The 21,124-nt window shown below is 31.2% G+C and overlaps 1 protein-coding gene across 1 annotated transcript; it reads right to left on the bottom strand.

The window, feature by feature from the left end:
• Positions 1–1,680: 1,680 nt before the first annotated feature.
• Positions 1,681–20,817, bottom strand: LOC134264136 (phosphatidylinositol phosphatase PTPRQ-like). Its single transcript, XM_062746432.1, has 21 exons — positions 20,663–20,817; positions 19,664–19,972; positions 19,234–19,515; positions 18,329–18,634; positions 17,648–17,956; positions 16,082–16,231; positions 15,288–15,419; positions 15,023–15,140; positions 14,856–14,929; positions 14,638–14,752; positions 14,172–14,222; positions 13,667–13,708; positions 13,430–13,511; positions 13,247–13,334; positions 13,045–13,121; positions 12,377–12,499; positions 3,616–3,738; positions 3,287–3,435; positions 2,489–2,624; positions 2,039–2,126; positions 1,681–1,832 (listed from the first exon to the last, which is right to left on the bottom strand). The coding sequence occupies exons 1-21, from the start codon at positions 20,682–20,684 to the stop codon at positions 1,801–1,803; spliced, it is 2,808 nt and encodes a 935-aa protein (XP_062602416.1). The 5' UTR covers positions 20,685–20,817; the 3' UTR covers positions 1,681–1,800.
• Between the last annotated feature and the right edge of the window lie 307 nt (positions 20,818–21,124).

Raw genomic sequence — 21,124 nt, 5'->3', positions numbered from 1 at the left:
TACCATATTCTTTTTAAAAAGTTTAAAACAATTTTTAATAAAATGTTAATTAAAAAGTTACATGAATAGATAAACTTGGTCTTAAGTCGTAGGTCCTTTTTTTTTAAAACGGGCCCTAGGTGCAGAGGGGAAGATTTTTTTTTTAAAGAATTTATCCAAGAGTTTACCCAAAAGTAATGGAAAAACTCTTATAAAATCTGTAAGAATCAAATATTCTCCGACATAGAATACTACAAACATAATCAAGGCACTACTTTTCGGCACTCATTTTTAGTAAATCTGGAAAACTTTTAACTTTTAATATTTTTCCTTTCTCATTTTAAAGATATTATTTACTGTCATTTTTCTAAAATGTGTATTTTATTAGTCAATGTAATTTAACTTCATATCTAAATTCAATTGATTTCTAAATTCAATTCTTCTTTTTTTCAATTCAATTCTTGCATTTTTCTAATTGTCAAAGGACGCCTACCCCTGACGTGACATTGAAGGTTGTCCGATCGTCCTCCTCAGTTGAAATTGATGTCCTTTTTCTGTGTTTATATGAAGCAGAATTTGTGCAAAATCTTATGCATGGAAAGAAGAAAACACTAGCTATGGCCTTCAACTCTCCACATTTTCATATATCGACAACGTATTGTCAATTAACAATGGTGTTTTCCATTCTTTTGTCGATGATATATAACCTAGTGAGCTTGAGATAAAAGATACTACAGAGTCTGACACATCATCGTCGTACAGCAAAAGACAGAGGGTGGTTTGGAAGTGTGCTGGTGAGGTTTCAGGTTAGAACACCTCAAGAAAAAAAAGAGGTGAAGGGGCTGGTTACTAATACCTATGACCGCGGTATTAACTGGAGGCCCTTGTGGCAGTTTGGACGATATTTTTTCTCGCCTTTTATATTACTCAGTGTTCATCCATGTTGAGTTAAACAAGAACAGATCCGTGAAAGGTAAGCTGCTTTTGTAAACAGGACACGAGTTCTTTTATTCTTTCATCGGGTGTGTTCAAATTGTTTAACTTTTCACACATCACTGAGCACGTATTGACAATACTGGTGAGTTGGTTTTGCTTTGCCACATTTAAACTGGATTTCTGGATTAAAGTTTGATTATACATATGTATATAATTACTACTCAACAAAATCTTTACTTTTCTTAAGTTTTTGGGATAAAGATTGTTCTATGAAAGTGCAAGGATGTATCAATCAAACGTGTTTCGAAATTATAAGCTTCAATTGTTTTTAGATGAAGTAAGTTTTTAAAAATTATATTTCCGTATAAATATTATATCGACATTTATTATACCGACAATCTGAGAAAATGTTAACTTCAAATCCTATTCCAATTACATTTAAGTCTTTGAAATCCATTTGCAAATAAATCAATGTAAATTTCACGATGTAAATGAAACAACAAAATTTTGATAAGACAACAACAAAAAAATTAATTTGCGAATTCAATTGATCTTCGTACACCAAACACTTAATCAAATCTTACAACAAATTTATGTCAATAAAGAAATTAAATATCATTTTTAGAGTTTCATTGGGGTATGATATGAAATCGGTCACGTGATCAAATTCTATAACGCCCGAAGAGTTGGAACTTTCCAATTTGCTCGTGCAGTTTGCTTTCCATACGCAAGAACGTCTGATCATGTGACCCACTGCATGTCATTGAAATTTGAATTTCAATTTTATAAGCAGCGTTATATAAAGAAAAACATTAGCAAATGTAAATATTTGAAATTAAACATTTCGTTTTAAGATAAACTTGAAACACATTATATTTCTTTTCTCTATGGAAGAGTTTCATATGAACTTGCACTTTCTGAAAAAAAGATTAATTCAAATTAGACAAATGATTTAAATGATTCATATCATTTAGGCAAAACAAAGGATATATGATTCAAACTACACGAGACTAAGACAGATGCTATCACATGATTCAAATTATCTCTTTTTAAACTAAAGGAGGTTCATGATATACATATGATATAATTGAAATATAAGATTGATAATGCAAAAATTCGTTACCTTCTCCGTCTGGTGAGCTTGAAACGTGCTTTATAGTACTCTGTTTAAGATAATTTTCTAGGCAGAAATACAGTAAGGCATATTGATTCTAAAGTAGAAATATCAAAAAGAAATATTAAGCATAAAATGTAAAAATATTTTTGGCCTAACATAAAATACACCATATAAAATCGACAGTACTTTTATCGTTATGTCAAAAGTTTTCCGAAAAAAATTAATAATAATAAATTTCGATAAATAAAATTAATAATTAAAATAACATCAAATATGGTACAAATTTGAACAACATCGTAACATTTTAATGTAAAAGTTTTGGCTTGATATAAAATTAAGAATTACATGTATTTGCATTTGGTAGTATTTAAAACATTTTAGGCGTTGCAATGTGAAAATTATACAAACTGGTTTATATGTAGGCCTATAAGGTCATATTTCAAAAGTTTAATTCACCTTTGAAAGCACCGCCATTCTTTCATCAAGAAGTTGAAGAGTTGCTGAGGATATATCGATTGTTTCAGATCCTTTTCTGATCTTTTGAATAATATAATCCATCAGGACGAAAACACCGCTCCATTCCGGACCAGATCTATTAAGAGGAGTTAAAAATTTGAAAAATACGCTTATAATGTTTTCAGAAATCATTGAAAGTTTTCGTTATATATTTTAAAAAACATTCAGAAGGTACTCTTCAATGTAATTCTTAATTTCGATAAACTTCCATCATCTTTCTGTGCATGTTATTTTTATTTTTTGCAAATTGTCATGTTTTAGAGAACGGAAAGCCTTTTAAGATAAGTGTTAAAAAATGTTAATTATCGTTATCTTTCTGACATGATGCACTCCATACTTTACATTTGATCGTGTTGTTCGATATAATAAAAATCTAGGTACTGTGAGCAATAAGCTCACTAAATGATACCCCGCATCCCACAAGTGTATAAATGGCAGTGTCCATGCATGTTTTGCTATGGGAAACCCAAAATATGTGTCGGATAAAAAAGTAAAATAGAAGGTGCACAATGGCAATATGTAATCAAGATTCTGTGAAAGTTTCATCAAATTTCATGCAGTGGTATGAGAGGAGGTGCAGATAAGAGATGGGTACCAAAAGGCGTAAAGACGGACGGACGGACTGACAAGACAGACGGGCGGACATCCCGATTACAGTATACCCCCCAGTTTTTCAATCAGAGGGGTATAAAGATCGGAATTCAGAAAGGGGACTGGTAAAATGGTGAAATTGCTTACCCACTGTGTACAACAAGGGGCTTTACCCCAGCTTGAATATTCGAACGAATAATTTTGATACAATCAACAATGTCTTTGGCTACTGTGCTTTCATCCAAAGCATAAACATGAAAGTGGGTGATAATTCTTTTTACTCTCTTGTTCTTCTTCTGTAAAATTATTTTCAATGATAATTAATCAAAATAGCATGCTTGCTGATGTCAGAGAGTGTTTTTTTATAAGGAATGATAAATTATTATTCCATTTGAAACAAACACTTCCGAGCATGTTTGTAAAATACATTTAAAATAAATATAAGCTTAGTTTAGAGGGTAATTTTCATCACAAACCTTGTAAACATTTAATTTTCTGCCTTTCAAGTTCTTGCCATACATAAATGTAGCCATGAGTTTTATAACCACATCACCATATGTGCATGATGCGCCTTGTTTTCGTCTGTAGTAACGGAAGCACTATAAAGATATAAACAGATATCATTGTTTTTCAGGTAAGCACGATATTGAGTGACCTAATGATAAAATATCCACAGGATCCAAGGGTGGTGAAATTATCATATTGACTAAAAAAAACAGCTTATTTTATTCAAATATGTCATATAAGGAATAAACTAGAGGTACTGTGAGCAATGAGCTCACTAAATGATACCCCCCGCCTCCCATATGAATATAATGGCAGTGTCCATGTTTTGCTCTGAAAAATCCAAAATATATGTCAGATCAAAAAGTAAAATAGAAGGTGCACAATGGCAATATGTAATGAAGATTCTGTGAAAGTTTCATTAGATTTCCTTCAGTGGTATGAGAGGAGTTGCGGATAAGAGATGGGTACCCCAAAGCGTAACAGACGGATGGACGGACGGACGGACGGAAATACCGATTACTATATACCCTCCCGCTTTTCAAGCAGGTGGTATAATAATACAAATTAGGCAAGCCCATCTTGTTATCTTTTTTATACCCAAATAGAGGACAAACAAGTAATTTAATATATTACACTTTATTTACATGGACTTCTTAACACCTTTTTATACCCCCGCTTGAAAAGCGGGAGGGTATATAGTAATCGTTAATTCCGTCCGTCCGTCTGTACGTCCGTCTGTCCGTCTGTTACGCTTTGGGGTACCCATCTCTTATCCGCAACTCCTCTCATACCACTGAATGAAATTTGATGAAACTTTCACAGAATCTTTATTACATATTGCCATTGTGCACCTCCTATTTTACTTTTTGATCCGACACATATTTTGGGTTTCCCGGCCACAGGAAAACATGGACTTTTTCACCAGTTATAACCATATGGGAGGCGGGGGGTATCATTTAGTGAGCTCATCGCTCACAGTACCTCTAGATTTTTATTGGTTTCATGTTGAGAAAATCAATTAATTTTTCTGAGAACTAGTTTCAGATGAAATGAATTTTCATTACCAAATATGTCAATGAAAAAGTTTTTGAAATATTTTTGATTCAATGTACGGAATATTCTTTTGGTCAAATCGTTTGGAGATGAATAACTTTTCAAAACTAAATTATCAATCTTGGAAGTCCCCAATCAATTTCTATTCCAGAAAATAAAAATGTGTTTTAGACAGGTAAAAAGTGAATAAGATATGAATTGAGCGTGGTGAGACTTCTTCAGTAAAGTAAGCAATAACATATGATTCTTTTCTATTTTATTTACATCCCTTCAAAATAATCACCCTTTACTGCAACACATCTTTGAAGTCGTTTTATCCAGATTTGACCCGCGTCTCTATACTCCGGAAGAGGTATACTCTTTAGACACTGATAACACAGCTGAACCCAATGCAGAACGAGAATGAAAACGCCTTCCAGATAGCATTTTTTCAATTTAGGGAATAAGAAAAAATCACATGGGGATAAATCTGGTGAATAAGGGGAGTGATCCAGTTGTTGTATTCCATTTTCCAACAAGAAATCTTGCGTGTACTTTGCAGTGTGTGCTGGGGCATTATCATGTAAAAGCTTGATCCCCCTCATTCCCGACTTTGGTCTTCTGTTTTTGTATTGTTTTTTCTACCTCAGACAGTATCTTTTTCACGTAAACAACTTTAGTTACACTTCTGCAATTTTTTTTTTTTTTTTTTTTTTTTGAAGGTGTGTAATTTTTTTTATTTTCTAGAAAACCTGAAAAATATTGCTGTTAAATAAATACTTAAGATGTGATTTGACTAATTTTTCTGATTTATTTTGTTTTTAGCACCGTAGAGGACTTTCATCTTTCAGCTTCCTCAGCCTCGGGAGGGTTGGGTACCTGCTCAGCGGGGGCATTTTCTCTATACAAGAAGAAGATGAAGACTCGCTACCCACCCGATATATTTTGTCGGACAGTTTTCTGTACATAGCAGGTAAATTTTCCACTTTTTTTTTTTTTTTTATTTATTTTAACACTTTCACATGTACATAAAAAAATAATTTTCATCATTTGGTTCACAATAACATCGGGTCTATACACAATATAGAGTTATGTTTATAGAACATGTAGAATGTGAAAGGTGTTTTGAAAAAAAAAGACAAAGAAAAGGGGGAGGGGTCAGCAAGAAAAAAAACCTTTCTTCTGTTACAAATAATACAAAAAAATAAAAAATCACTCAAATAAATTATAGGATGTACATGTATATATAAGCTTGTATATGTAACTCTGTTACTTACAATGCATCACAAATATTTTGCCAATGCCTTTCATATTCTTCATATTTACAATTCTTCATCAATAAAAATTTTTTCAATCAAAATTCTATCTGTGATCCTCTTTAATACAGCTTCAGCATCTATTCTTGGAACATTCTTATATTTACTGGCAAAGATAAATTGTTTTACAATAAGTATTAAAAGGTTTTGAAATTTATAAACATTCATATTTTCATATTTACCAAATAGTATTGCTTGTTTATCAAAACAACAATGAATATTGAACTTATTTAAAATCCATTCTTCAATAGTACACCAGAGTTCTTTTACATGGAAACATTCAACAAATAAATGATCAATTGTTTCTATGTCACTTCTGCAGAAACTACATGCTGGAGAATCGATCAATTTTAGTCTAAAAAGATAATAATTAGTTGGGATGATTCTATGTAAGATTTGAAACTGTAGGCATTGAAGTTTAGATTCTTGAGTTATTTTAAATGGAAGTTCAAATATTTTAGCCCAGTCCGCCTCATCGAAGATAAATCTGTTTTCTTTCCATTTTTTGATTGAGTTAACTGGCTCTTTCTTTTTACTTATAAATATGTTATACATATCCTTAAAACCTTTATCATGTTTATAAAATACAAAAATGGAATTTGGAAGATGTGGTCCAATCAACTTAGCATTTTTAATTTCATCACAGTTTACCTTTTTCAGTCTATCTAACACTGCTATTCTAAGACCATTATAATCAACAAAATTTGTTTTCACTTTCAAGTTTATTAATGAGTCGAGACTTATGAAACTACCCTCATTGTTAAAGAGGTCAGTAAGAAAAACAATGCCTTCATTAAAATAGTTTTTCCAAAAAAAAGATTTTATTATTAATTTTAATCCTTGGATTATTCCATATATGTTCAAAGAGCACATGCCTGTCCTTTTCTTGATTTATTATAGTTAGCCTTGCCCAGCTTGACAGAACTTCTTTCCAAAAAACATTATTCACTCTTGTTGAGAGATTCAGAATATAATCAGAACCCCTTATCCAAAGATTGTTTATATCTACTTTTAGTTCAGCTTCAAATAATTTTACCCAGTTTGCTTGTGAGTGAATAAGTCTTCTAATCCAGCTTGATTTAAGGGCAGAAATGAATTCTGTATAATCAATCATTTTTAGACCTCCATATTTATAGTCCTGGATTATAACATTTTTCTTTACCTTGTGCGTTTTGCTACCCCAAAGAAAATAATACATTTCAGTCTCAAACATCTTCAAAAAGTCTGACTTAGGGTTTGGTAAAGTAAGAATTAAATGGTTTAATTTGGGTAATATTAAAGTTTTAATTACTGTTAACCTTCCAATTGGGGTAAGTTTCCTTAAACTCCACTTACGTAACAAAGTTTTGATTTCATTTAGCTTTATGGAATAATTAAGATCAAGCATTTCATTCAAGTTTACTGAAAATTTTATTCCTAGAAGATCAAATATTGAATTTTCCCAGTCAAGCTTCCACCTTGAGTGATGAAATACATCCCTTGAAAAATTTTTACTTCCAATCCATATCATTTTAGTTTTTAAGAAATTGATCTTTAAGCCTGATATATTAGCAAAATAATCTAATTCTCGGAGAATACCATCCATAGATCTTGGTGAACCATCTGAGATAAGAGAAGTATCATCAGCATATTGAGAGAGTTTGTACTCTTCACCCTCAATTGTTATACCTTTTATATCTTGATTATTACGAATTAAGATTCCAAGAATTTCAGCACATAACAAAAAGAGATAAGGTGAGATCGGATCACCTTGTCTGCATCCTCTTTGGGGGAAAAGATAGTCTGAAGTAAATCCATTTTGTATAACACATGATTTAATACCATTATAGAAGGTTCTAATCCAATTTTTAAAAGAGGGTCCAAAATTAAAAAAGTCAAGGGTTTGATATATAAAGTTCCATGAGATTGTATCAAAAGCCTTTTCAAAGTCAATTAACATCAAAAGGCCAGGTATTTGATTATATTCTGTATAATGCATTATATCATATATCAGTCTAATATTCTCCCCAATAAATCTACCTTTTATAAATCCAGTTTGGTCTCTATTTATCAATTTGCCCAATTTAGTTTTCATTCGTTCTGCGATGCATCCTGATGCTATTTTATAAACAACATTTAAAAGACTAATGGGTCGCCAGTTTTTCAGAAATTGTTTTTGCTTTCCTGTTTTTGGGATACAAGTAATGATTCCTAATTTATTTGAGTCTGAGAATTGAAGTTTTTCATTTGAATTATTTATTGCTCTTGTAATAAAGGAGCCAATGTCTTTCCAGAAAAATTTAAAAAATTCACATGTAAATCCATCCGGTCCTGGACTTTTGTCATTTTTCATTTGTTTTAAGAAGTTTAAAACTTCAAAGTTTGTTACAGGACCTTCCAGACTGTTTGATTCTTCTCTACTTAATTTGGGAATATCATAATCTTTAAGTCTATCATGAATATTTTCAGTATCTACATTTTCCCTTTACTTATATAAGTTTTCATAGAAAGCTTTTGTTTCATTTAATATCTCGCTTTGGGAAGAAACAATTGAGCCATTGTCCTTTTCTATTTTAGGTATTTGCTTACTTACGTAGTTTCTTGATTCTAAACTTACAAAATATTTTGAGGGTTTTTCTCCCTCCTCAATCCATTTGACCTTTGACCTTATACATTGACCTTTAAATTTTATGTTCTTTATTTCTTCTACTTCTCTTTTCTTTTCTTCAAGTTCATTAATTAACTGATCTGTTAAATTCTGCTCTAATTCTAATATTTCTCTCTCTAACTGTTGTTCTCTTTTGAAAGTTTTCTTTTTTTTATATGTTGAAAATGAAATTGATTTTCCTCTTATTTCCATTAACAAAATATCAAGAAAGAGTTGGTCACTAATGGTGAGTTGAATAGTATCATTCTCGATGCAACTTATTTTTTCCATATTATATACTGGGCATATTGAATATTGGATTTTAACATCCTTAATCTTACATTTTATTTGTTCAACATATTCTTTTTCGTGCAACAGGGAATTATTGAATTTCCAGAAACCCTTTCCCTTTTTAAATTCATTTAATTTACAATGTAATAGAACTGGTGAATGATCAGAACAATAACTATTTTCAAACTTGACACATGGATTCATAGCTAGCATGGATTCTGTTATCAGGAAAAAGTCAAGTCTAGCTTGTTTGAGTGGATTTTTTCGTCTCCAGGTAAACCTTTTTAAAACTGGATTATCTTCACGAAATACGTCCTTAAGGTTTAAAACATCCATAAGCTTCATTACTTCAAGTCTTGATTTCGGATTGTTTAAATTTTTGTAATTCATTGAATCCAAATCTTTATCAAAAACTAAATTAAAGTCACCCCCTATAACAATTTTATGAGAGGAATGAATCTCCTCTATTCTATGGACTAAACTTATGTAAAAATTAGGTGTGTCAGAGTTTGGACCATAAATATTTATTAGTAAAAAAGAGATATCCTCAATAAAGACATCCAAAATTTTTAATTCAAAGTTGTTGTTAAAGAGGATAGCGACTCCCCTTGAATTGGACTTGAATGAACTAAAAAATGCTTTATATCCCCACTGTGCTCTTATCATAGTTTCATCTTTTTCTACAAAATGGGTATCTTGTAAAAAGTAAATATTGTAATTCTTAGCTTTTAAGTTCTTTAGCACATCTCTTCTTTTATGAATGTTACCAAGGCCTTGACAATTTACTGAGAGTATTTTTAGGCTGTTATCATTATTATAATCCATAATATTCTAAAAAAAAATGATGAAAACATTGCTGACCCCCTGATAGACAGAAACAGAAGAAAAAACAAAAAATAAAAAAGGTGTATATACAAAAATGTGTGGGTTGCCTGAGAATACATGCCTTGTTGATTTTGAGAGTAGACAGTTCATACCAAAAACAGATTATAATTGATATTTCTTAAGAGTTAACATTAAACATTTCTTTAAAAAATGAGAATGGGTTTACAGGTGTAGGAAATACAATATACATGGTCTATTCTATTTGTAGAAAATTAATGAATCTACCTAACAGGTTGTGAAATAAAATTTATTAATATATATTTTATTCTCTTATGAGGGAAACCACTACATGTGTAATGTAATCACAACTTGTCCGTTTTTTTTAATTAATTATGTTATGTATCTATAAGTAACCAAAAAGACAATGTATACAGATCCCTATAAATTATGTGACATGTTGAGTAGAAAAATTAAACTTCTATAGGTTGTCACACAATACTTAACTCATTATCCTAATTAAAGTTGCTGCATTTTTTGGGCTTCTGATTTTCGATGATTTCAAGTTTTTAGGTAAAAACTTTCCTCTCGGAAATTTGTGGTTGTCTACATGTCGGGCATGCGCAGTTCCTCCTTCTGCAATTTTTAATTGGAATCTGAGCGACAATCCCGTTAGAATCGAAAAATATTGCATACAAAACCTTCCTTGCTGTTTTGCCGCGTTTAGCAATGGTAGGTCGTTTACTTTGTTTAAGGAGCCATATTTTGTTTCCCAGTTTTCTCTCATGTTCATAAAAATGTAGCCAAGTTTCATCCCCCGTAACAAATTCATGAAGACGTCTTTTATCACATTTGTCCATACATTTTCAAAAGTTTTCGAGATATTTGTAATCGCTTTCTTTTTTGCTCGTCATTTAAAATGTGTGGAATCCATCTTGCAGATACTTTCCTGACTCAGAAATGTAAAAATAATTTAAAATTTTAAAGATGCTACCCGATGAAATGTTCAGTTTCTTGGCAATCTGGTTCACAAGAACTCTGCCGTCTCTGTCGATGATATTTTTCACTGCTGCAACTGATTTCTCATTGGTAATTGAAATGCTTTATCCATCGATATACAGTTTTAATAGACACAACAAAGTTTTCAAATAATGACACAAGTTCTTTGAAAATTTCTTTTCCCTTGATATTCATTAGAAAACGATATTTGATAAACGACCTGATGTTCAAAATGTGTTTTCGGGACTTTCCTTCTCTCTTCATGTTTACAGTGTCCACAGGGTGGGTTAAAAAAAGATGCTCTCTTCGAAAATTGCTTTATAAATAGGTTGTGACCACGTTTCAAATCAGAAGTATGGAAGACAATTAATAAACATTTTCAAAGAGATTCCATTTCAATCAAATGTAAAATTTAAAAGGAGTACGTGTAGTGTCACTATTTAATGAATAGACCTCGTATGAAGCAATCACAAGTTTACATCGAGTGTTAAAGTAACTTTTTAGTATAAAACCTTTCTAGAGAAACACGCAGTGGACACATCAGTCCGGTAGCTGTTTGAAACAGCATCCACGAGATAAGCGGAAGTCCCTGGTTCGAATTCAAGGCTGGCCGACATTTCCCCCGCCTGTTATATTAAGTAACTCACAGCAAAGCCCAGGAGCAATTTAGAATAGTTTCTGCGAGGTATTCAAAATGGAAAACCTCAGGGAAAAAAGGAGGGGTAGTGAAAGGGACTATGTACCCCCTTGTTGGTAACTCAGTGGTACATTGTACGACAACCTTACGAAAGACCTAAGACGTTAGCGGGAGGCCCCGGTTAAATTCAGTCTGCAAGTGAGTTAAGGCTAAATATGGGGATTTCTAGACAAATGATCTAATGAAAATGCATTAATTGTATATTTTTATACACAAAGAAAGTTCAAATTGATTTCCCAATTCAATATCCCCACAGCATATAATAGCTAGTACACACTTTGACGCCATATCACAACGTCATTGTTCTTTCTCATTAAAAGGTAATAAAACACATCAACAAAACAGTTCGGCGCAAGGGCATCTCTTATTTAATTAAAATTAATAACTTATAATATTAAGGAGAATATTCTAAAGATTAACAAAATTGCTGCACAGATCCTATGCACTTTCTCAATGGATAAAACATTTACGAAATTTACATAGGACTGTGAATTCTTATTATTTATTTTCTTTGAATTTTTACCCTGTTAAAAATTAAAACTCTACAAATTCTGACTAAACAATTGCAGTGTCGACATTTGTGCAGCAATATCATAAATCCTTTGAATATCCTGCGTCTATTTATACCTTGTTTCCGTAAAATAAAGTAAAGTATGACCGTGCACCAAAGCGATTTTGTTGATGTTTCTTATTTAAAACATGTTTAGTAAGTGTAGATGGCGTCATTAAATGACGTCATAATATAAACTGGCTATCGCATATCGTGGGTACCAAGAATGCGTTAGAAAAATAGTCTTAACTTTGGTCTTAACTTTGGTAAAGTGGTAGGTATAGCCAATATGGATTTAACTAGGATTGTTTGCATTGAAACTCTATACATAACCTTAACTCACTTGCATCTAACCGATATTTACCCAGCTATTTATATTGCTCAGTGTTGGTCATACCTTTTCCATTTCGTTTAACGGAGCCAGCATTACAATTGCAGATACATTCTGCTCCCAAATCATGTCCCAAAAGTCAATCATGGTTCTTCGTTGTGGATACTGGGTTATAATGTACTCATTATTCTACAAAATATGTTATTTGTATAAAAAATATAATGTTAATTAGTCGGAAAAAGCTACAATCCAAGATGCATCCTTTCTAAAGATAAACTTTCTTGCACAAAAATTGAAGCGAATAAATTGCTTTTTTTTTATTTTTATCATAAGTTCATGTTATTTCACTCTAATATCCAAACTTTCAAAATAATCTAATCAAAGATTTTCAATCAATGCATTCAATGCACATGTATAGAAACTTAATATTATTTTGAGGATGTTGTTTAATTGATATATAATAATTAAACAACAACCAAATTTATGTTAACGAAGTTGCAAAATTCCCATTATTATACTTTTTTCGCATTGAAATATTCATAAGAATTTCTTTACAAATCTGTTAAGAAATATAGGATGAAAAATGAAAAAACACAGTCGGATTTCCTTGGAAATTGAAGCATAAAAAGGATAAAAAATGAAATTAATTTTTATATTTTGAGGAGGTTTAGCATTAAATGAAGAAACAATTAACGAAATATTTTACACATGTGTTCACTGTCGGCAGTACTTACAAAGACATGACTAGCATTGATATAGTTCATCTCTGGTAACTCCAAGGGATGATGCAGCTTGACTCTATTGAAATCATCTATAACATTAAAATATCTGATTAAGAAGGGGAGATTAAATTTTGCAATTGTTCCAAAAGGAATCAGTTCAAGTAATAGAATTGTGTCTAAAAATTCATAGTTTTTTAACTTTCGATACACTTACAAGGGATTGTTGAAGATCTATTTTTCTCGAAGTTTTGCATCAGTTTTCCAACAATTGCAGAACTTGTTGAGACGAGTGAAGTCAATTCCTGAAAGGTTGGAATTAACATATTTAAACACAATCTAAAAGAAATATAATAAGGAAAATATATACACATGTTAACATTTTAAAGACATCACTTACTGAAAATTCGTTGCTTAGTCTTGCACCGTTCTCTTTGGTTAATTCATACACATGATTTAATAAAGAGTCGACCCGGATAGGTCTACAATTCAAATAGATGTAAGTCAAAAATGTTCATCCTCAAAGAGTTGTTAACCTAACGAAATTGAGACTATAGAAATAATCTATGAAATAAAGTGTCTAGTATACGCTTTTCATTAATAGAAATATATATACAAGAGAAAATTAATCACTCACTTAATATTATAATCTCTCCTTAATTGTGTATATCCACTTTTGCTAAAATAAAGTGTAAAAAGAAATGTTCTGTCAGATTTCTATTTAAAGTCAATTGATTCAACTGAGTAAAAATCTGTCTTACTTAACCATTTTGTTATATTATTGGTTTACAGATAATATGCGTGTAGCGTAATATTACTATTTTTAATAAAGCTACTGTATTCATGAATGTTAATGAAAAATATTCAATTACAAAAGTCCTTAATAAATACGAAATAGGAGCAGAGCAAACATGGACCTCCAAAACATTAGAGGTGGGATCAGGTGTCATGGAGGAGTGAGCATCATCTGCCGACCGGTCACCCACCGTGTGCTCCTTGTCAGGATCGGGAAATAACTATATAATTAAATTTTAGTTTCCCTTCATTCAGCAACAATAGACTATATATATTATAGTCCTGTCGTTTTTTTGCGTTATTTTATAATTGTATCCTACGAAAAACCATACTTTACGAAATCATACCCTTCTCCTATCCTTGACATGGAAAGGTCGGTGTATTTTTTCCGTTTATCTCTAAAAAAGTCATATTGAAGATTAAAGAAATATTTTGAATGTAATTAATTATTCTTTTTACATTAAAGTAGCAATCCAATTTTTAAGATGAAAAAGATTTTTTTCCGCTGATAAGTTTGAATTCTCTATTTTTGGTTAATGAACTTTGCTCTAAAATGTTTTTTTTTAATGAAAATTATAATTTTGAAAATAAAAGTCTATACAAGTAATAATTCATAAACAAAGTATATATTAAATTGTCACCACATAATATATTCACTCAGGACTTTAAATGTATACAAATAAAAAAAAATAATTTAAGAAAAACGGACAAAATTAAAATTTAGTAAGGGTATTTGTTTCTATTGATGTTCATTGTTATACATGTTAAAAAGCTGGTTTAAAAACTTGTTAATATTAATCAAATTTATTGCACCTGTACTTTCTGTGTACTAAGACAATAACAACAACTGCCAGTATCACGATTACAATGACCCCTAAAGTCGATCCTACAACAACAGGAACTGTGCTGCCTGCCTTTGATGATTGAGCTTTAAGAAATTGCAAAGGAGCGTTAAGAAAAACATTTATTTTTCACCAAGAGGAAGCTGAATTAAAGAATGAATGCTGATTTTTTTTGTTTGTTTTCGTTACCTATAGTCGTCTGAAATGGTCCTATTGACCCAGATTGACTGCATCCCGCCAAAGTGCAAGCAAATAATATCAACCTAAATAAAGGTAAAACAGCTTCTTAATTAAAAGTTCAGAACCTAACCGAATGCAGAATAAATTTACAATATGTTTTTAAATATCCTTTGTACCTATAGGTAAGCCCTGGACGTAGAGGTCCATTACAGTAACTCCGAGGCCCACGTGAGTGACAGCTGTTATCCTCACCAATAGTAAACAAAAATGCTCTTGATACACCAAGTTCTTGAACTAGAATAATTTGAATTAAAAAAAGCATCCTTTATTGAACTTCAAGTAAATAAAACATTAACTACATCACTACTAAATTAAAATGATTTTTCTTTCTTGATAATGCGCTTGGTTGTGTTTTTGTCTGACATTTGTATTTGAATTTACCATGAAGTTTTATTGCTGTCATAAAATTATCATCCGTCGTCCGATACAGAGTAAATTGATTCATTCTTGCCTCATACCAGTCTTGAAGAGTTTCCCACATATAACTCAGAGTACGAGGTTGTTTATTTAGATCTACAAGATATTGCACAGAAGAAGAAAATATTGAAAATTAGCTTCCTTTTCTGAAATTATGACAAAGAGAGTTATATTGCGTGAAATTTAAGCAAAGAAGATCTACTTAGGATCTCACATGATTTGTAGTTGTATATGACTATTATCCAACGAGTTGTATGTTTTATATCCCCGAGCTATGGCGGGGGGATAGAAATTCACAACGAATTGAATGAAAGTCATATCTAATTACAAATCATGTGAGATTCTTTTATCCCATGTTTATACACCACAATTAATGTTTTACGCTGTTTTTAAAAGGACTCCACTTTGTTTTACTTCATCACTCTAACACAAAACCCATTGTGAGGTCACAACTTTGGGATAAGAAAACGATATCATATGAGATATATAAACGGGATAGAGGGTCAAATTTGGGATAGAATTAGATCTATCGATGACTTGATGTGGGAATATGCGAAATTGAAAAATAAGAAAGCCCATCTTTTATTTCTTTCAGTCTGTACATTGCTGATGTTTCATTTTACGATCTTCATGGTATTTACATCAATTTTAAGATGTGTTTTAAAAAGGGTATTATGTCTTTGATTTCCTTATGTATGTCTCTATAAATATATTTTTCTGGAGATAATATCAATTGATGTGAATAACAAAATGCTTACCAGTACAATCTGAACAGACTGCTACTCCAAAATAAACGATATGACCATTCATGTCATTCGTGAAAAATGTTGCATTTAAAGTTATTTTTATAGTTGTTTCCATGACAATATTATTCATCACAAGGGCAGAGTCAGCCAACAATGGTGGGGCTAAAATAGCAAAACTATTGTCAGATCTCTGCAAAATTATAAGTAACAAGTCATATTTTTACTTTTGTCTTCAGTAATTAATTTTAAGTGACTTGAAAGAAATTCCTGCAAATCATTTATTTCCTTTTATTTTTTTAAAAAGATAATATAGTTCACTTATACGAAAATTTTCAAAGGCAAAACTTGAATGATATTAGAGGTTTTTTCAAGACAAAAAAAATTTAAATCATGAAATGTACAAAAAACGGCTTGAAACTGATTCTACATAATATAAAAAGCTACAAAACGTATCAATTTTAGACACACCAAAATCAGATCTGTATAGATAATACCATAGATATTTTACTAGAAAAAACACTAACAGTACTTGAACTACCAATCTTTTTGATAACGTGATGACTTAAATTTTCAAACGTCTATTTCCCCTATTTTTGCAACAATATATCTTCATTACCTGCATACGGGGTTAAATTCTCTGTTGACTCGATACACAAGAACATGCTCTGCGTATGAACAATGTCTATGGCGAGGTTATTTATTGACAAAAAAGTTGTTGAAACAAGAATATCAGCAGCCTCGTTCAAAGACTTCATTCGTTTGTTCTATGGCCCATACAATAACCTTATCACTATATGCAATCTATCATTAAATCAAATGCTTACTGGCGTTTTTTTTATACTAATTGAAAAAAAATTGCCATTATTTTACACACTGAGTTGTTGACGGATTTTTTCGTTATATTCCCATCATTACAATGCAAGCAGCACTAGCGGGTCGGCCGGGTACGCTCATTCCTCCATGACCCTGATTCCACCTAGCCTCTGATATTCAAGAAATTGAGTTTGCTCTGCTCCAGAAAAAATAGTGTTGTTGATATCTTCATATATTTGATATCTAAGTACTCATTTTTTTGTATAAATGTATTATTATAAAATTAATACTGGTTCTTTATTTGAGCTGCAAAAGATGATGGTTTAGTACAGTTTGCTAAGGTACTGAGTAAATTTGGTTATTAGGAAATTTAATTATTTTTTGGTCAAAGTAATCCAAGAACTACATTTTTTCTTGCAACATCACAACTACCTCTTATTTACAAATGATATAACTCCAAAAGAGTTTTAAAACAATACCCGGAATTCCTACTTCTTGCAAACAGCCATTATTTTCTCAAACATCGAAAATTTGAAGCTATCAAACTGCAATGTAGTGTACATTGGAATAGGAATTCCATGACTGTAAGTCTGATTATAATAATATATATGTGCATCTTTGCCTAAAAAAAATTGTAGCACTAAGGCAACTTTATAATCAAGAGAAATAATTCAATATTTCTTTTATGAATTTATACGCATGAATTCCTTCTTTTTTTTGTTTTGTTTTTGTTTTTTTTCAAGAGATATCTGTTTATATAATTACCTCTTATGGGATCTAAGTGTATTCTGTTGCTGAAACTTTCTCCAGCAGAATTAGATACACGTAGTTGATAAAACACCATATCTTGAAATCCAACATTTCTAATTTCTAGTATATTTTCCTTCTCATTATCACCCGTTATAACAAATCGTCTGACATATTTGTAATTATCTATGAAAATGATGGAGGACATCCCGTTATATTGCTTTAACCACGTGTCGGTAGTTGTTTCTGTTGATTTTATGGTCCCTCTTAACACGGCGGATGAACCCTCCAACACGTGTGACGGTCCATTTAAACTGACCACCGGCACTGTAAATAAAAATGATTTTACAAGTAAATTGTTTTGTATGAATAACTGATAAAGTAACCTTACATGTTATCACTTTTTGAACGTTTAAAACATTTTTTTGGAGAGAAAAAACTAAAATACAATATATAATTGTTTATAATGTATGGATTTTTTAAATTCCGAACAAAATGCACTGAAAATGTCAAATTAAATTAGATTTTGAGACAAATATTGTTAAATGATTTTTTTAACAAAGAAATTTCTTTTCGAATTATTTTATATAAGGTAATTAAGAAGAAGAATTTTCTTTGGAATTATTTTTCTTTATTTATTCATTCCTTTTTTCGCAAAGGTTCTGCAAAAATTTTTTTACACAGAATACTAGTACATACCCATTATGATCTGCAGATGCATGGAATTGCTAACTGTAGTTCCGAGTTTATTAGATGCTATCAAAACATACGTAGCGTTGTCATTCATATCTATATTGTTGATAATAAGGATTGGTGCTTCCAATGATGTAGAACTTCCATTGTATTTAGCAGATAATACGTCGATGGTCAGGATGCCCTTACTCTCGATTTGTGATTGCCATTTAATATCAGTTAGAGATAAAACAGAGGACATGTTTCCTAGAATCATTGCTTTTCCACCTAGAGGAGCTGAACTATTTCCGTGAATGAAAATGATTGGTGGTCCTGAAGCAAAACATATAATATACATAGGAAATCTAATTGACTACATGTGGTATTGCATGATTTTGAAGTGCTGTCGCTGGATGATGTAATTTGTCTTTGTGTGACATAATGCAATTTTAATTCATAGTTATGATCTTTATACATGTACAAGGAAATCGCAAAAAAAAAAATATTGAATGCATAGACATTTTGCACTGGAGTTAAAGAAAACTAACAAAACTTTTCAAACATGTTTCTCTATCTGATGATCATTTTATAAAAATAAATTAAAACAGAAATGATCACCAGTCTGAATCCTAACGCAGAAATATTCCATTAAATAATAGTTACTGTAGATCACTAAATTTTTGAGACCCCTTATTTTCACTAGATAGTCATTGTCTCTTTATGAGCGAGACTAAATTTTGACGAATTGTGGTGATGGCTTATATAATCCATAGGAATACTAATATACGCGAGAACCATATTTTCGCGAGCACCCTGCCTCTCTTAATTACGCGAAAATTAAGTTCTCGCGAATAAAAAGTGATTTAAAGTTTTAATATGCATCTATATTCAATACATGTCGAACTGACACGACATTTTTGACCAATACATACGTAACGTAATGACATCACTCGATGACTTTCCTATGGCATTCCATGCTTCGCAATAATAATTTCCCTGATCTTTGGAATCCACGTTATGTATTGTGATGTTGGGATTCGACAAGGATCCTCCATTGTATTTCCGAAAATTCCCCGTGATATTTATAGACCTTCCGTTTTTTAACCAGGTAATTCCTAATAGCGGAGGGGAATCTGATGAGATTGTGACCAGACATGGAATTGTTATAGTGGACGAAGATTCAAGAGGTTCTGATAGGGCAACCGCTGGTCGTTCTACAAAATATTGATTTTGTTTGAAATTCATCTCATGTATGCAATAAGAAATCAAAATGACTCTTAAAATTCTGAAGTACATCTCTTTTAAGCAAAGAGGAAAGCTAGTATGAATTCCAAAAACATATCTGTTTTTTTCATATTTTACCTCCTGTAACCTTGAGAAAAATTATTTTGCTTTTCAGAAGAATTCCTGGTAATTCCAGCACAACCCGATATTGGCCCTCATCAGGAAATTCTGTATTGTTTATAAGAAGGAAGAGAACATAACTTTCATTATTGATTGTGAGGTCCTGTGCGTATTTGTCGTCGTCGAACGATATATTTGTTGGGATACCACTGTTTATTTTTTGCCATTTAAAGGAAGTAATCGGTAGTAGTGAAACAACTGTGGCATTCAGTTTGGCTGTGTATCCATAGATAACGGCAGTGTCTTCTGGTACTGTAACCGTCGGTACTAAAATGGTTGGTTATAGCCAATTTAAAACATTAAATAAAAAAACCGCCACATCTAACATTTGTAATATAATAGCGTGAATTTTGCGTTAAAAGTAGATTTTGATCAAGCATCAAAAACTTATAATTCTGTAGTAATAGTACAAACATCCTTTTCAATAAAATTCTCTAATACAAATTAACCTAAAATCCAAAAATACAAAAACAATTAAGGCATTTACAGGTCTATGTACTCTTTATGTTTGTATTTTCTAAGAAAAGAATGATCAAAAGTACAGTTGATTCATATCAAGTAATGACAATGCCTTACATATTTAGCATTAAGAAAAATACATGTATAGTTTGTGAAATATGACTAAAAGAAATTTTTCTAACCTCTTGGGTGTAAACAAAATCTCATCTCTGTTTTTCTTTCAAAAATAATAAAACTATATTCTATTAATACTAATAAAAAAAAATAACCATTATTTTTCTTTTAAAAAATATGTATGTATACTTTTTTAATTATTTTGGGGTTGAATAAGTCTTTCATTAGCTGTATGAAAAACAAATAGCTACAGAATGTAGATATATGCTGATAACAGGTATTAGAAAGTACTTGATTCTTATGCACAAATATATATTCAAATGTGCAAATGTTTATATATATTAAAACATCAGAATTATAATTAAATTCGCATTGATAAAATACCTAAAGAACAATTATTTGCCATGAACTCAAAGAATTGTTCATCACACTGACACAGGCCTTCAGTACAAGCCGCTCCTTCGTATCCGCCACAATCCTCCACCGTTGAGCAGTTCCTATGTTCTGCTCCAGTAAGCAGGAACAATATTGAAAGGACCTTTTATCGCAAAATAAATGGTATTACTTACATCAACCTGTTCTCAAATACATTGCTTTTAAATTTACAGAACATTTATTTATTAGTTCATTTGGAACTGCTTGAATAAAGTTTAAAAAGCACACTTCTTGGTATTTTTGGTTTTGATAAAATGTTCATGTAATTTCAAATTAAAAAAAAAAGTTTTTTTGGAGTTGAATATACAGTGTATATTTAAATCAATTTCTATTTATTACTAAATGTCTACACTGCATTTGAAGTCAGTCATAACAAGGGTTCCCTGATTTAGACATAGATATTCGAGAGGT

This window comes from Saccostrea cucullata, unplaced genomic scaffold (assembly GCF_032062105.1).
Source record: "Saccostrea cucullata isolate Sc308-1 unplaced genomic scaffold, CSIRO_AGI_Scuc_v1 ctg3798, whole genome shotgun sequence".
Lineage (NCBI taxonomy): Eukaryota > Metazoa > Mollusca > Bivalvia > Ostreida > Ostreidae > Saccostrea > Saccostrea cuccullata.
The sequence above is the reverse complement of the archived record's forward strand: the minus strand, read 5'-3'. Positions and strand labels throughout refer to the sequence as shown.

Coding starts and splice junctions, on each gene's coding strand:
- LOC134264136 (XM_062746432.1), bottom strand. CDS start 20,684: ATGGCAAATAATTGTTCTTTAG. Junction 14,753..14,855: donor ACCATTTCAGACGACTATAG/GTAACGAAAACA, acceptor AATTTCTTAAAG/CTCAATCATCAAAGGCAGGC. Junction 13,709..14,171: donor ATGTCAAGGATAGGAGAAGG/GTATGATTTCGT, acceptor ACTTTATTTTAG/CAAAAGTGGATATACACAAT.